Consider the following 19,077-nt stretch of genomic DNA (forward strand, 5'->3'; position numbering starts at 1 on the left):
TAAAATTCTCAAAAGTCATAAATTCAACAGCTGATTTTTGATTATTCACTTCAATAATTTTTTTTTTTTCACATTGTAATTATTCTTAGAGTGTATTATTATCCATGATGTGCATTATAATTCATATTAGACAAATGCATTGTCATGACTACTTGTTGGTTTATTTAACTGAATTTATTTAAACAAAAACTAATCTTTTATATATATTATTTAATATCTCTTATATTTATATTTCAACTATTTATATAAACTTATAATAAAATTTGATCTTAAGTTTAAGAGTATGTTTAAAAAAAAAAACAAATAGGATCAATTCTAAGAATGATGAATGAATGGATGATATTGTTTATTCTTTAGGTATATGTAAGTGAACCTATGCGGCCAAATAAATGGTGTTAGTCACTAAGATGTTGGTTGAAGTTAGTTAGTCTAAAAGCATACGTCTTATGAGTAAGATATTCTTTTCGATTGCGATTAAATAAAGTAAAAGTAATTATTGAGAAAACTGAGTAAATAAATTGTTTCCATAGCCTTATTTTCAATACTACACGGAGAGAAAGTTATGGTAACTGTTCCTTGTACGTTTATGAAATATCATCCCATACCGTTATGGTAATGATTACTTTGGATTATGGGATATAGACCCATACTTTCTGGGAAAAGTTTCCATAAGTATGGGAACAATTCCTATCATTAAGGTAACAGTTTCCATATCGCATGTGAAAGAATCATGGTAATGATTACTATGCTCATAGGAATAGTTCCCACAAGCAAATAGTAACCGATCCTATAACCACATTGTAATGGTTGCTAAGTGTATATGGGAATAAGCCCTATATATTATGGTAACTATTTCTATAATATTGTTGTATACATAACCATCCCATAATGTATTGAAATTATTACCATGATATTATGGTAACCGTTACCATAATATTATGGGAATAGTTACCATAATAGTATGGGAATGGTTACCATAATATCATGGTAATAATTCCCATAATATTTAGAAATTATAATTATTTTTTTTTTGTAAGAAGCGTTTTTTTTGTACATTACAAAATATCACAAAATTTTAAGTATACAAAAAAAAAGGTTTATTACAAAAAAAAATCTATTATAATTTCTAAATATTATAGTAAGAATTGCCATAATATTATGGTAATAGTTACTATAATATCATGGTAACCATTACTATAATATCATGGTAACCATTACTATAATATTATGGTAATCGTTATCATAGTTACATGTTAACGATTACCATGATTCCATAGGAACTATTCCGATACCATATGGGAATTATACCCATAATTATAAGAATGATTACCATAATATATATGAGTGCCGTTCCATGCAGTATGGGAACCATTCCCATAATATATTGTAACTGTTACCATAATTTTCTCTCCGTGTACTATATTCAATTTTTTTTTTTACAAATAATCTTAGAAGATTATTCGTCCAGTATCCAACACTAAAATAACTTTGAATATTGAATGACTTCAATAAAGGTCAGATCCTCGCGAGTCCACATAAATATTCAATTTTCTTGAACTTCATTCTTCTCAAAACATATTTCTAAAACTATCTGCGGTGGCAGTGAAGTGCGGAAGTTGTCAACCTCTTTGTTACAGCTGCTTTTCTGTGAGACTCACGTGTACGTGGGCCTAGAACTTATGGGCCTGGTCCATGTCTTTCCGTACACTGAGAAAAAAAAATACTTTTGTTAAGAACATTTACTAGACACAAGAACATATATTCTTGATAATTTTCAAGAATATATAATTTTGTCTCAAGAATTCGTAGAATTGAAGGAAATAATTTTTATTTAATTCAAGTAAAGCTATTCTTTTGTTTACTCATAATATAATATCAAATTCATATAATATCAAAAATAAATTTGATGCTCTTTTCTCAAGAAATTGATAATTAATAATAATAAAATAAATATTTTGAACGGATTTCTTGAACCAAGAAATTTTTGTTTCGAAAATTGTACTTTTTTTTCTCAGTGTATAGGAAAAGTTATACCACCACTACCAGAATTTTTTTTTTTCAAGTAGTTGACTATATACAAATACCGTGGACTCTAGCTCCTTACAGTTCATTTGTGCATCAAACTTCGAACCATATAGAACTCCAGTCACTTGACGGTGTTCTGAGCTAGAGGATTGATATCCCGATTGAGCATTCAGTAACGTGAGCCCAGGTCTTTGAATCGGTCTTTAATCGTTGTAAATGTGAACTAATATCAACATCTAATTAAATTTCATCTCTATTTTAATCATTTTACTTGCAAAGTGAATTTTAACACGATACACATTATCAAAGAAAAATATATTACCGCGAACATACGCGAAGATTTGAAATTATATTGCCGTGTAAAAAGCAAAAAAATTTGAATAAATAGTAAATTTTGTTATAAAAAATATCTTACCGCGAGAACGCGAAGATTTTAAAACATGAACATTTATAAATTTTAATACATTTTGATAGTGCGTCATAAATAAGTGTCCTGTGTTGCTACTGCTGGTGCCTTGACACCTTACCTAAACCTGTTTAAGGTAAGTTTTTAAAAATATCATAATCACTTATTGTGTATTTTCCCATTTCTTTTCAAGTTAAGTATAAAGCATCTGCATGATTTATACCTTTTTCTTTACATTTACTATTTTTCGATATTGTCGTATTTGTGTCCCTCTTGTATTTTGGTATATTTTTTCTTAAATAATAAAAATATTCGTATACTGAGAGAATTTCATAGTAAAAGTTATCATCTAGTTATAGTAAAATTTTAAACTATATTCAATAGTAGAGAATATCATTTAAATTATTCGAATTTATCTTAAATTTACAATTGAATTATTTTTAATTGAATGCAATTATTATAATTCCTATTTAAATTCTATTAATTACATTTACAATAAATATTTTTAATTAAAAAAAATAGTATATTCAGGTAGATCGTCTACTAACCCAGTAAAAGTAAATTCTTTTGAATTTTAATCAACAAAATTTTACATCTTCATGAATATTATCCAAGTTTTGTATCTTCCCGTATGAAAAACCAATGTATGGTTAAAATATATAAAATCATATATCGCGTTACTAAAACCATAAGGGCGTATCTCAAAATATACGTCCTTTTGGTTCTGCAGAACCAAAAGGGCGTATAAAAAAACTTTTTTGCTCCAATCAATGTAAAAATGTTCACAACATTAAAATCTATTGAAAAAACGAAAGAAATTTTTTTTTTCGTTTTACGCCTTTTTGGTTTTAAGAAAAAATTTTTTTAAAATCATAAGGGCGTATCCTGTTTTTTCGATTTATTATCAATTATAGGTAAGAGTAAAAAAAAAAATTGCCAGGGTAATAAAAATTATCACTCCACAATTTAATTTATATGAACAAATATTTATTTAAGTGAAAAAACAAATAAAAAATAGAGAAAAAATAAATTCATTAGGGTATTAGTCCTATAACGTCTCCATCTTCAGGATCATCTGTACCTAAGAGTATAAAAAAAAATTTTTTTTATTTTTTTTAGAACATAACTTGACAATAATAAAAAAATTTATAAACTATTACCATCGCTGAAAATTAATCTTTAATAATATTGATAATATTTTTGTGGGACGGTGCCTGATGCACAAAAATGATTTAGGTCATTAAACTTGCTTCGATATATTGGTATTCTAGAACCATAACAATTCTCAAGAACGGCGGCAATTGATTTTCGAAAATAAAAAGAAAAAAAAAACAAGAAACAGAAAATGAAACCTTGATTGAAAAATGAAAAAATGCACCTTTGAAAAATTGAACAATCTAAATGTGCATTTTTTTAATTTGATTAAATTAAATTTCACAGCACTCATAGAATTTAGAATTTTTTAGATGAATTTTTTTCGTTCTCGAATGATACATATTTTTTACATCAATTGTTGAATTTAAAAAATTGTGACAAACTTAAGATTCGATCAAAATTAAATAAAGAAACTTGGTTTTTTACTTAAATAAATAATTGTTCAGATAAATTAAGTTGTGGAGTGATAATTCTTATTACCCTTGCAATTTTTTTTCTTACTCTGACCTATAATTAATAATAAACCGAAAAAATAGGATACGCCCTTATGACTTTAAAAAAATTTTTGCTTAAAACCAAAAGGGCATAAAACAAAAAAATTTTTTTTTTCGTTTTTTCCATAGATTTTAATGTTTTTAATATTTTTACATTGATTGGAGCAAAAAAAAAAAATTTTATACGCCCTTTTGGTTCTGCAGAACCAAAAGGGCGTATATTTTGAGATACGCCCTTTTAGTTTTAGTAACGCGATATATTAGCGATAAAAAAATATATGATACAGTATATTGTATATTATAAAAAATCATATAGCGATTTTGGCCGATTTAATATAAAATTATATACAGTAGCAAATATATGTATTTCATATATGTAACTTATATGTTGTTTATATGAAGCTATATATACATTTATATTTACCTTATAATATATTGTATTGATATATTTCCTTTTGTATTCAAAAAATATAACATTTTTATATGAAACGAAATATATGGTAGAATATAATTTATATTATATATGGCACCATATATTTTCTTTGTTATATTTTAGCATATATCTTATTCGGTTAATGTATATGCTTATGGAGATATTATATATTCACATCAAATTAACTAATTTTGAAAATTTTATCTGCAATTTAAAGAGTATATTAAAATTTAGATCTAATTTAATTGGAGTTGGTCATACGAATAAGAAACTTTTTTTTCCATACACAATATAAATATATGTTTTTATATATGATCAAAGTCTATTTTTCGTATATGATAGTAATATATATTTTTATGTATGAAAAAAATATAGTTTTCGCATATGACAAGAATATATATTTTCATATATGATAAAAATATATTTTTTGTATATGATTGACATATATATTTTATATATGCTAAACATATAAGGACTCTCATATGATGAATATTATATTTTTTAATATAAAAAAAAAATATATCAGAAAATATAGTTAAATTGGCCACATATATTTTCTGATATTTATCATTTATTTTTACATATATTTTGACCATATATGTTATTTTCATACGGGTTGACAGCTATTATATTTGTATGAAACAACTGTGTTTCAATCTATTGTTCATTTATCTAGTGATTAAGGCATATCCATTCACTTTGTGTATTATATTTTCGTATATTAACATTCTCGGCACTGATTAGTGAGGTAAATGGACAATAACCTGTGTAAAAACCCGAAAAATTTAGATATTTACCACATGTCCTTACAGTATCAAATTTTTTGGGTAATTTTTACTAAAAATTTCTCTGTGTGTATCATATTTTTGACGTAACGTGAGATATGATAAAAATATACTAATTAAAAAGATTATCATTTCTAATTCTATTTTATTTCCAGACCAACTGGACTACTACTCTACTGTGGAGTATAATAGTTGACCGAGAGAGACTTCACTGACACTTTAATTTTTTTAAAGTATAAATCATGATTAATCTTAAATTTATTGCAAACTTTTACATTATCGAATTATTTAATGATACTAAAAACATAATATTTTTTTCATTTTAGTACAACTAAAGGTAACATACTACTTCATTATGCTATCCACAAATTATCCAATCATGAATAGATATTTACCATATAAAATTGAATATATTCCAAATAATGATAATAATAGGCGTAGCAAGTGTAGATACTGCAGAATATACATTGAATCTCCGGATACAATGAGGATTGCGGAAATCCAGCTGGTAAATTTAATTCTTTTATATATTTGAGGTTTTATTTAAAAAAAAATTTTCAATTTCTTGTTTTCCTCCAAGCTCTAAAAGCATAAATATTTTTCAGCTTTTTAAACTTAAAAACGTTTTCGTTAAGTTAATATATATTTAACATAAATATTTTTTAAACAGAGTCATCTGTATGATGGAGCTATGAGCAAATGGTTTCATATTTCATGTATTCTGAAACATGACAATCAGATTACAGTACGGAAAATTTCGAATCTAGATAACATTCGATGGGATGATCAACAACTGATAAGAGGAATTATTGGTATGTATTTGTACACTGTGCATTATTATTTTATATTACACTGGTTGCGAAAATTGAAGGATACTGAAAAATTTTGCCAAAAATGGTTGTAGAACAAAAAAAAAGGCCATTCGGCATCCGAAATGGAAATAGATTTATATATATATATACAATTTAATAATCACCCATAAAAATTTTTTTTTTGATATAAACAATGGCATTATCACCATAACAACATGAGTCAATTATGTGACTTTGAACCCTTATTAAAAATGGAACAATTATCGTAAACCAAAAAATAAAAAAAGAAAAATATAGCTTTTCTATCGGCTATCAAGTTCTTTTTACATAATGAGGATAGATATACCCGTTAAAAAGTTATTTACGAAATATGTCGAAAAAGTAGGATTTTTCGTTATTTTTGAAATTTCGAATATCCACCATTTCTAAACGAGTTGACCGATTTTGCTCATCTTCGAACTTAACCGTGATAATCGTTCATAGAATAAGAGTGTCAAGTTTCATTAAGATCCGTTAAAAATTGTGGCCGCTATCGTCGTAACATGACGCGTTATATTACATATATATATACATACATGTATAAACTTTTGAGCCAATGGTATTTTTGGAACCTACTCGATGAATTATGATAGATTATGGCAAAATTCTTTAAAAATTCCACCATGAGGACAAATGCAAAAGATAGATTTCTATGAAATCTACTAAAAACAAGCGAATTGGAGCTTCAATTTTCTAATGTTCAAATCCTCCTTTCAATGTTTTTTTTATCACTAACAGTTTTCAGGTAATCATAATTGAACTGACGATCTGAAAATTTGAAGTTTCAAACTAGAATTTGCAAATTGTTTGTTGCGCTTAAAAATCATTTATAATTGCAACAAAAAAGTTGTGTTATACTAGAAAAATTGATTTGTTAAAGTAACAAAAGAAATTTTTAGCATTTAAAAATTTTTTTGTAATAAGCTAAGATATTTTCATAATTTATATCATGCATTCTCATAAATTCACTTTTTAACTACGATACAATTTCATCCGTTACTTAATTTTTGTCATGACGATGAGACTTTTTTTTCGTGTGATCTAATTTTTTCCGTGTACTGTACTGTTGGTTCAAAAGGTTATTTTAAAAATATAGTTGAAGGTTCATTATTATTTATCAACAGGTGACAATAACGCCCTACCAATAGAAAACATCAACTTCAATTATGATGATCTTCGAAGAGAACAGAACGTTCGGTTTTTTCAATTAAGAGATGAATTAAACGTATTAAGTGACAGCGAATTGATCGATATGATGGAATTTAATTCTCAATATTATCCCTATGAACATAGATATTTGCAAGATGGTGAATTACGTTATAGCGAAAGAGCTACTCTATTGAACGAAGTCACTGATCGTATGTTATTCGGAAAACTGGAAAAGTGCAATTTCAGTCATCGGCATGTAGATGGATATTTAGTATTTGAACCGAACATTGGGTATAAATGTATGGGTTGTAGAATGACACGGGCAAGATGTTTGAATATTATTTACAAACCAACCAGATCTCAATTTGAGTTGCCGCCGAGAGTAATGGTAAAATCGCAATTTTTTCAAGATTACGAATGTCGAATTGGAGAAAGACTATTTTTAGACAATTCTGCAAGTGCGGTCGTCGATGAAATTGATGAAACTAATAGTATTGTAATACTACGATCAAACAGCGAAATCGGAGCTTACACTACGATTTTTCAAGATAATCAAGGCGTAATATATTCAAAACTTTTTATACAAACTGATCTTCAACTAAATAAAAATAGGTATTACCACCTCGAAATTCGCAAACACTTCAGAGATGAGAAATATTGGCTTCTTCAAAGGTGGGGAAGAATAGGAACACACATGGGTGAAAAAATGCTTACACCACTGACGCTAAATGAATGTTTTGAAAAATATGAAACAGCCATTTCAAAACGGAAGAAGTACATTGAAATTGATGTTGACATTAATTTTCAAAATAGGATCGATAAAATAAATAGTATCCCAACAAATCCAATTGCAATGCTAATGAATCTTATTTATGATAAAAATATTTTGAAAGAAGAATTTATGAACGAGTTCCATATTAACTTAAATGAAATACCGATTGTAAAAGCATCGGAACGCCATATTGGAATAGCTGAAACAACTTTAGAGGAAATTCACTCACTTATTGTTGGCCATGAAAGTGATGAAAAGATATTCAAGCTGATAGATCGGTCTAATGAATATTATTCATTGATACCACATGCATTTGGTAAGCAACGACCTCCAATAATAGATGATTTAGCAAAGTATGAAAGCGAGTTAATAAAATTAAACTCCTTGAAACAAATGAATGTTCCATGTAATTTTAATAATCCTCAAGTAGAAGACAACAGAAATCCATTGGAAATCTTTTATCGAAAGTTGAATGTAGAAATAGAAGTGCTTCGTCAAGACGACGAGAATTTTCAAATAATTCATCAGTACGTCAGCAATACACATTCACGTCGGCATAATAATTATAAAATAAAAATTTCAGAGATATTTTCACTTAAAAAACATATTTATCATAAAAAGTATGAAGAACGATCGAATACTCTTGGAAATAAAAAATGGCTCTGGCATGGGACTAATCTGACTAATATACCTGGTATTCTATTAAACGGTTTCAGAATATTGCCGCCTGAAGCTCATGTCACGGGAGTTACATTTGGGGAAGGCATCTATTTTACTGATATAGTTTCTAAAGCAGCAAAGTTTTCTGGTACCCAATCCCAAAATTCAGTAGGTATATTGTTGTTATGTGAAGTCGCACTAGGTAAAATAAAAGAATGCAAGAAAAATGATTCTATAAACCCCGATGGATATGACTCGATTCTGAGCACAGGTAACATTTCGCCAAACCCTTCTGAATCGTTTACGATTCCTGGAGATATAGAAGTTCCTTGCGGAACAATGGTTAATTATATTAATGATCCCAATAACTTGCACCATAATGAATACGTCGTTTATGATTCAGATCAAGTCAAATTAATATATCTTGTTCAAGTAGAATACAATTATGATGTCAATGAAAGCCATAACTTTGGATTTTAAAGCTTTAATTTTGTACTTTTCAAAGACGGAAAAAAATCCCCGTCATTCAATAGATATTAACGAAAGTTGATAAATTTTCTGCAAGATTTTTTATAAATTTGTCGTCCGTATGTCTCTCTTTTTTTTTCTCTATGTGGAATCGGATACATTTTACTCTCTCTTACATATTTTTGGTATACACTCTTATTTTTTTGTCAATAAGGTAAATGTCCCAATACCGGAACCACGGAGGGTATATGACTGATTTTTATCGTTTTAAAAATATTCAAATAAATTATAAACCAAAATAATTTATTACATCATATAGAATAGACATTTACCAATTCAAAAATAATCAAATTAGTTCATTTTTCTTAAATTTAATATAAAAAAAAAAAATTTTTCTATGACACCCAAAAGACCCAATACCGGAACGCTGAAATAGCCGTGTCCCAATACGGGAATTCGGTTGTCCTAATACCGGAACAGTAAATAAAATAAGTTATTTTTTGCATTTATTCATGGTGAAAATATTAATAATTATTAAATAATATTAATGTAAAACGAGTATGAATGTAGCTGAAGTCAGAGAACTTTAAAATTATAAATAAATAAGATAAATAATTAAAAAAATAATATTTACAAAAAAAGCACTATTAATTTCAAAATTTTTTGAATTTGCATTTTTTAAAATTTTATATTTTTAATTATTTACTCGATTTATTAATAATTTTGAATTTGTCTGATGTCTGCTATATCACACCCATAATGTAAAATGTATTTAAAATTTAAAAATGATTGAATATTTAATGAAAATAAATATTTTGAACTAAAGAATAGAAACAAAATAAATCATTTGAGGTTATACTAGAAAAATAATTAAAAAAAAAAAAAAACTGAAAATAAAAATTTATTTTTTATGATTTAAATTAGAGTTTATCTATACTTAATCTATTTTTTATAACAATCATACATACTGCATTAAATATTAGGGCTCCAGTAATAATTAATATTGTACTTGATTTAGCAAGTCAATAAAACTCACCGTTAATGTCTATCGATAACATTAATATGATTGGCTGTTCCGGTACTGGGCACGGGTTCATTTTGGTATACCAATAGATGAACAGTAAAATTAATATAATAATACTATTTTTTTCATATTTTTAATATGTTTTCTTGAATTTTATGTCATTCAAGATGCATATACAAAAAAAAAGATTATTGAAAAGTAATTTTATGCATTTTCTATAAGCTTAAGACCATTGACTGATTTCTTAGCAAAACCATTAAGAGACATGAAAAAGTTATGAATCCGAGCCTATTGCTCTAATTAACATTTTTTTTTCATATTTTAAATATTTTCTAAAATCTATTTTATATTTTATTTTTTAATTGAAAGATTAAGGTTTCAAATAAAGAAAGTTTTATTTAGTTTCATCGCGTACGAGTTGAAATATAATATAATGATTATCAAATCGTTCCGGTATTGGGTGTTGTTCCGGTATTGGGACATTTACCTTATTACTCTATACAGTGCCACAGTGCAAAATGGAAGACAAAAAAAATTTTTGGCTTCTGTTTATAGGAAGAATGGCTTATGCGCTAATTTTGATCATTTATTTTCTTATCAAACAAAAGTACAACTTTTTTCCCTCTAAAAAAAGCAGGAATTGAAACTTTCGGCGCAGAAATGGTTAAAATAAAATAATATCTAAGCAACATTTTTATTTTAGCGTGAGTGTTTGAAGTGTGCACCTTCGGATTTTTTAATTAAATGTATCTTTGATTCGTATGAAAAAACTTTCTGGAAATTCAATATTATATTATGAAATTTTAAAAAAAAAAAATTTTAATTTATAATTCACAATGTATTTTATCTATAAATAATAGCTTCTGTCAAAAACTTGCTGTATTTTGTTAGCACTTATCACTATGTCATTTTGTATTGACATTCAATTATAAATAGTGGTAAATAAAAACATATATCTATTAATTGAATATTCAAATTTTTATTACTCATTTACACATTTTCGAATTTTTCAGTGATCGCAAGTAAGTATTGAAATACTATTTTTCCAAACTTTCCAACTGACTATAGAATTATTGACTTCTGATACGAATTTAATTTCTTTATCAATAAAGTATGATAAATTAAATGAAACAAATGATAACCTTCTAATATTTGTTATCATTGTCAACGAAACTCGCCAACTAAAATTCCATTAATTGACGGAAAATTGCCATTAATTTTCCCAGAAAGTTGGTAACAACTTGTAGTCAAAAGTTACAAAGGCTGAAGTTGCCGATAAATTGTCATCAACTTGATCGCAGCTAATTGACAGCAACTTTCTGACCAGGAAGTCTGACTATCACGGTAAGTTTGATCCCCTATCTTTAGTCCTAGAGCCCTATTGTCGATAACGCAGAAGTTTTTTTATCTCCCTGCAGCAATTCGCTCTTTTACCCTGATAGCAAGACGTTCTGCTCAGAAAGTTGCTGTCAGTTAGTTGCAATCAGGTTGACGACAACTTTCAGCTTTTGTAGCTGTTGACTACAAGTTGTTACCATCTTTCTGAGAAAATTTGAAAGACAACTTTCGGTCAACTAACGGAATGCCAACTTTTGCCACCAACTTTCTCAGAAAGTTGGCGACTTTTTACAGCCAACTTGATGATAAGTTGCTGCACTAGGTTATCGGTAGCTTGCTACCAGTTTGGCTATCAACCCTGCTGGCCAAGTTGGTGAGAAACTTGCAGCCGCAACTGGACACCAAGTTGACCGCCAACAGTTGGTACCTCCAATAGTTGATAGACATTTTCTGAGAAAGTTGGTGGCAAAAGTTGTAAATCCAAAAAGTTGACGGTCACTTTCTGAGAAAGTTGGTAGCAAAAGTTGCTTGCAAAAGTTGGCAACCATAAGTTGACGGTAAGTTTCCTTTCAATTTCCTCAGAAACTTGCATTCCAATTGCGACTCCATACTGGCGCCAACTTTCTGAGAAAGTTGGCGGTAACTTGAAGCCAAAAGTTGCAAAAGCTGAAGTTGTCGATAACTTGTTGTCAAGTTGGTCGGAAACTAATGAATGACCAACTTTTTCACGATCAACTCATGTTATCAGGGAAGGTATCTGATTATGTTAAGCTTATCATGAGTTAATATTTCAGTTATCACAAAATTTTTCTCCAATTTCTAATCATAATTAATCATAAATTCTAATCATAAATTCTAGTCATAACTATGACATCACTTTGTTTTCAAACAAATTTCATCTAAAATATATAACATCATATTTATATATTCATCGAATAACATATCTAGCGTTTGTATATCATGTTGTCTCCAATAACAACAATATTTCACTTGTCAATACATTCTTCAGTTATCAGAACTCCAAAAAAAAAAAAAAAAACGTATTCAATTTGAGTATGAAAGCGTTTTTTATTTTATCTTTTCATCGGGTCTCTTCGGTGTCGGTGGCTTGGTACAAATCACATTTTAAATATTAAACTTACACGACTGCAGAGGGTGACTTTTGCGCTAGCGGAATGATTGAGGCCATTTGTTTTCCCTCTTGGACGATTTTAATGAAATTTTCGTCTTTTCACTTTTATTTTATTCTGCTCTATTCTTTTGTGTTGAACTTTTTTTTTTTTCATCATTTTGCCTATTGATGTTTTTCCATCTTCCCGCTTTCTTTTCTTTGTTTCTGCCATTCTTCGACATCAGTAGCATTACACACTGGAATCTTTTTAAGGAGTGAGAGCTAAAAGTTACCTGGGGGAATTCCAGAGTATCATTCGCCCGTCCAACCCTCTTGATTCCAGTTTATTGCGCTCGTTCCTGCGAATTAGGAAATAAGATGGCGTCGTTTTAAAATATAAATATATAAGAATAAAAATTTAAATATATACATTTATATGTTGAATGAATAATTCTATTCCCATAAAATGAAATGATTTTCTTTGGATCGTTGATAACTTAAAAACTACAAACTTGAGACATGAGATTTTTATTATTCAATAGATTGCTCAGAAAAGATCTAACGCAATTTGTTAGATTTTTTTTTAAATAGTCAAAAAAGTATTATTATTTTTGCAAAGCCATCAATATTTAATTAACTAAACATCAATACGAAATAATTTGAAAAAATATAAGACATCTCAATAAAATATATAAACGAAAAAAAATGAATTGGATGGCAATGACGTATACTTATAAGTATTCCCGGGTAAGAAAAATTAGATATAATTATATGTAATTGTATATAATTATATGTGAAAAATGGCCCAATATAATTATATGTAATAACATATAATTATTCATATTTTAATTTTACACAGTTTTCAGAGATTTTAAATAAATTAGAGACTTTTTGCCATTTAGAATGTATGTATTTTATAGTGATGTGTGTGATATGTATTGATCTATTACGTAATTTCAAAATTAGTTTCTATAAAATGACATTATCGTATATAATTATATACAATTATACTTAATTTATGTATGATTACACATAAAAAATCATTATATATACTTATATATAATTATATGTGAAAAATGGCCCAATATAATTACGTATAATTATATGTAATAATATATATTTTTTTATAGTTATTTATTTTTTAATTTTACATTTTTTTCATGGATTACTAAAAAATTAGTTTCTGTAAAATGACATTATCGTATATAATTACACACAATTACATATAATTATATACAATTATATATGATTACATATAAAAAAGCATTATATATACTTATATAATTACATATTATTATATTTAGAAATGAATTGCATATAATCATGTAACTATAAATTTTTTGATCCGGGTTAATAGGGGGGGGCAAATGGGCCCCCCTAAATTTTGGGGTCTATTTTGCCCTCCCCCTTCCCCTAATTATAAAAATTGTCCATATAAAATTAAAAAAAACAGTATTTGCGAATTTATTTCCAATAAATTTTTAAAGTAATGAGAACTATACGAATTATCATTTGGGAAAAATATAATAAATTATTTTTAATAGATTTTTTTGATCTGTTTGAATCTCGATTAATAGATAGAAGATTAAATTTAACGAATATTACACTTTAACACAAGACCAAAAATTTAAAGATCTATTAATAATTAAATATAATTATTTCTATGATAAATTATTTATTGGAATCTTAATTGACTTTTATTTAACCCCGATAACTGAAATATTTTTACATAAAACTGATGACAGAAATGGTAAAATGGCAACACAAAACTCTTTTACTATCGAACTTTAAAGCTTTTATTAAAAATTTCAATGGTTATTTTCCCTTTTGTTTTCTATTTAAGATGATATATGAAAGAAATTTTAATAGAATTATTATAATCATAATTTTCCCAAGGGACAGAAAAATTGAAGTCCCTAGAGTTCAGAAAAAAAAAAGCGAAATTCATAAGATAGAGATGATCCATCAATATACGTTAGGGGTCTATATAAAAATTGATGAAATCTATAATTATTTGCCCCTTGAATTTTTGAGTCATATATTTATGTGTATATATGCAGTCTATATAAATAGACTATTCAGTATTCCCTGAGTATAAAGTGATAATAAAATAAAAAAGAGCTCGGTAATCCAAGGCAGAAGAGTCGGATTATCATATTAAAATCCATTTTGAGAGACTGAATGAGTGAGTGAGTGAATATCAAAAGTACGGCATATGTCGTAAAAATAAGGGAGGGGAATATTTCAACACGTAGATATATACAGTTAACATTATATAGACTTAGGGGAGCAGGTTGATCGTTTTGTCATGCGGGATTTCATGTTTTCACACCCTACATAGCTTACTGACAGAGATTCATAAATATTTGTCCACCAACCCTTTTTCAAGTGCACCCTTGCGATTAATTTACACTTGTTTATCCATTCGATTATATCACTCTTATATTAGCTCTATCTATTTTATCGAGTTATTAATAATTTAAGCTGTTTAATATGATATTCATATTCTCAACATTACACTGTGAAAAATTTCTATTAAATTTTACCATGGGTGCATTGTAAACCCGGACCATAAGAAAACTGGTACAAAATTTACAAGTGTCCCATAGTAAACGTATGCGCATAGGTCCCAATCGTGTCGTCTGCGCATATCGTTTACTATGGGACACTTGTAAATTTTGTACCAGTTTTCTTATGGTCCGGGTTTACAATGCACCCATAGTAAAATTTGTTGGAAATTTTTCACAGTGTAATACATCCATAGAATTTTTTTTTTAAGTAATTCATTTTACTTTTGTTACTACACAGAAAAAAAGGGTTTCTTGGCGCAAGAAATATTTTGTATTATGAATTAAAGACAAAAACTTTCTTAGGGCTATAAAAAATTTCTGGGGACAAGTAGAAATTTTTAGCTCTGAGAAATCCTTTTTTTCTGTGTTCACTAAAAAACACAATTCACTTGAGCCAAGAATATTACGAAAAAAAAAAAATTCTTGGTTCAAGAATATTTTTTTCTTAAAATTTATATTCGTGATTCAAACAAAAATTCTTCGATTGATAATTTTGAATTCTTGACCCAAGTATGCATAATTTTGTTAGATATAAAAAAATTCGTGATTCAAAAATTTCAAACTGTATTACTGACTTGAAATAAGAGTGGTAAGAACTCAGTTCAAGAAAGTCTCTTGATTTTTAAATACGCCCACCCGTCAAAACTATGGAGAATTTAGACCTCTATACGGTTTTTAGTCTTTATCATTAAAATATTACAGTAATATTTTGGGCTTATGTCAGCCTAGTGGAAAGCAGACAAGTTTTGTAACTCAAAGAACGCGAGTTCAATCCCACCTAAAGTCAATGTTTTTAAAAATAAAATTGGAATGTAAGAGAATGATATTCTTGGGACAATTTTTCGTTATTGCTTTAAGAACAAAAAAATTTCGTTCAAAATTTTATAATTTTTGATAAAGGAATAAATTTTTTTGAATGAGATTTAAATACTTGAATGAATAATTTTCTTGTTTTGATGTAAGTAAATATTTTCTTGAATTAAGAAACCATGACTTGGAACAAGAATCTAATTTTGAAAAAAAAAATTATTGATTAAAGTTAAATTTTTTTTCTCTATAGAAATTAATGTATTTATAAATTTATATATGTACAGAAAACATTTAGCCGGGTTAGTAGAAGGCGAGATGAAAAATAGATTATGTTAGCCGTTGATAATCTCACCAAATGAACAGAAAGGCGAGAAGGATAATGTCCGGTAAGTTTGTAATTGAGTTAGGTCAAAATCTCATGAAAGCTCAAGCCAAAAGCTAATATACACACAATATCCTATTCCTGTGCGCTAATCCACGGCCATCCACCCCGTTTTACTCCTTTATATACCTTGCGGTTGTTTTATTAAATTAACCTGGATGATCAACCTAAATCACGCGTATTAAATTTTACTCTGCAAAAAATAAGTTACTTTTTCATTTTCACGCGAATATTTATTTATTAAAATAAGTTAATAAATTTTATTTTCATGACATTGGGAACCACGCCCACCTTGCTGGCCCTAATCAATTTTCATATATTTTGCATTGACGTTTTCTAAAATTTATATTGTAAAAGTAAATTTAAAAAGAAACAATTAGAAGTGCATGAAAAAAATCTAATAAATTGCGTTAGGCCTTAAGATAAATGTCCCAATACCGGAACAAGACCCAATACCGTAACGATTTGATAATCATTATATTATATTTCAACTCGTACGCGATGAAACTAAATAAAACTTTCTTTATTTGAAACCTTAATCTTTCAATTAAAAAATAAAATATAAAAAAGATTTTAGAAAATATTTAAAATATGAAAAAAAAAATGTTAATTAGAGCAATAGTCTCGGATTCATGACTTTTTCATGTCTCTTAATGGTTTTGCTAAGAAATCAGTCAATAGTCTTAAGCTTATAGAAAATGCATAAAATTACTTTTCAATAATTTTTTTTTTGTATATGCATTTTAAATGACATAAAATTCAAGAAAACATATTAAAAATATGAAAAAAATAGTATTATTATATTAATTTTACTGTTCATCTATTGGTACACCAAAATGAACCCGTGCCAAGTACTCGAACAGCCAATCATATTAATGTTATCGATAGACATTAACGGTGAGTTTTATTGACTGGCTAAATCAAGTATGTATGATTGTTATAAAAAATAGATTAAGTATAGATAAACTCTAATTTAAATCATAAAAAAAAATTTAATGATGTAATAAATTATTTTGGTTTATAATTTATTTGAATATTTTTAAAACGATACAAATCAGTCATATACCCTCCGTCATTCCGGTATTGGGACATCTACCTTATCTGAACAATCGATCGAATATTAAAAATTGTATGTCAAAATTTTTCAATTTTTAAATTATTTTTGTTCCCAACAAAAAATCTTTTCTTTTTATAAGCATTAATTAATAATATTTTAATAAAAGTAGCCGTAACTTTTTGAATACTTAATATATATGTATATCTATATATACATCTATAATATTCTGGAATAATGCCAAAGCTACGGGTGAACGTTAATAAGTTTCATCCCCCACGTAGTGAGCACCAATTATGAACTCTCGAGATGTAATTATAAAACGTAATTTCATCACTTTACTATATATATTTCCCCTTTATCTTTATATACCATATATATACTTCTTATTTCTCCCATCTTATCCAAATTTTTTTGTAGTAATTTTTTTAATAACTGCTATTTATAAATGCAGTATTCAAAAAATAAAAAAAAAATATTTCTACCAGGTGTTCACAATTTTTTGGTCTTTAATCACCGGATATAAGTATCAGACAGTGGTCTCGCCTGTTGCTCAACTACTTGCATCTTGTGTCGGCGAGATCGTTAAAGCTTTTAAACACAGTCCGATATTTCGAGTGCCATCATCCATAAGAGACCACTCATCAGGAGAAACGATGACGACTCAAGTGCATACTGGTTTTAACGATTTGCTCGTTGTTGCTTATTCCATTCCAGATGCAACTTTTAGTAGTTAATTACAAGTTCACTTGTATATCATTAATATATTTACTTCTACTTAGCCCTTAAATGTCATAACACTGGGCGCCATTTTGACCCTAAACAACATGGAAAAAACAGAATATTAGAAATTAATAAATAATAGTAAAAAGTGGAATTTGTTATCAATAATTAGTACTATTATGTGCTTAATGCAAAGTAGTTTGCTAATTTTTGTAGATTCCTAAAAACTACTATTAATTATTTCTAAAAGTAACTAAATATTATTACTTTTAGGTATATTGCGTGACTTATTAGTGAAAGTTTATTAATTTATGGCATAATCTATTAAAAAGTAATGATTGGTCAAATTAAGAATTGCTATCTTAGATACTGATTTTTCCGGCCGGAAATTCCAAAAGTTACAAACTTTTATTTTATAAATTCGATATCACTGATCAATTATTTTCTTAAAATATCATTTATTCATCATTATAAATTAATTTACAATATACATAAATCGAACAAGTGGCAAATAATAAAATGAAAAATTAGTATACTAGATACTGATTTTGTTGCTCATAAAAATACAAAAAATTTTAAACTCTTATTTTATATATTCTATCCCATTGACTAATAATTAATATAAAATATTATTTATTCGTTATTATAAATTAATTTATTATATACATATATCGAATAAGTGGTAAATAATAAAATGAAAAATTCGTATACTAGATCTTTATATATTAATATGTACGTTTACTAATTTTCCGGTTCCTCATTTTTAAAATTTTTCTGTTTATTTGAATAGTAATAATTGTAGATAGCAATTTATCGATTCTTTTTCATATTAATTTTAATATACGAAATTACAAATTTTGCTCTCCT

General features: G+C 27.3%; 1 protein-coding gene across 1 annotated transcript; it reads left to right on the forward strand.

The window, feature by feature from the left end:
* The first annotated feature begins 429 nt into the window (after positions 1 to 429).
* On the forward strand, positions 430 to 9,830 carry LOC103570559 (poly [ADP-ribose] polymerase). The gene is made up of 6 exons (XM_014439613.2): positions 430 to 489; positions 2,067 to 2,567; positions 5,454 to 5,531; positions 5,625 to 5,806; positions 5,969 to 6,110; positions 7,274 to 9,830. The coding sequence occupies exons 4-6, from the start codon at positions 5,654 to 5,656 to the stop codon at positions 9,208 to 9,210; spliced, it is 2,232 nt and encodes a 743-aa protein (XP_014295099.1). The 5' UTR covers positions 430 to 489; positions 2,067 to 2,567; positions 5,454 to 5,531; positions 5,625 to 5,653; the 3' UTR covers positions 9,211 to 9,830.
* Positions 9,831 to 19,077: the final 9,247 nt, after the last annotated feature.

Source organism: Microplitis demolitor, chromosome 2, assembly GCF_026212275.2.
Source record: "Microplitis demolitor isolate Queensland-Clemson2020A chromosome 2, iyMicDemo2.1a, whole genome shotgun sequence".
Classification (NCBI taxonomy): Eukaryota; Metazoa; Arthropoda; class Insecta; order Hymenoptera; family Braconidae; genus Microplitis; species Microplitis demolitor.

Bases quoted from the DNA above. Each gene is read 5' to 3' on its own strand.
- LOC103570559 (XM_014439613.2), top strand. From the start codon at position 5,654: ATGCTATCCACAAATTATCCAATCATGAATAGATATTTACCATATAAA. The intron at 5,807-5,968 runs GTAAATTTAATT...TTTTTTAAACAG, and splicing joins GGATTGCGGAAATCCAGCTG to AGTCATCTGTATGATGGAGC. The intron at 6,111-7,273 runs GTATGTATTTGT...ATTTATCAACAG, and splicing joins ACTGATAAGAGGAATTATTG to GTGACAATAACGCCCTACCA.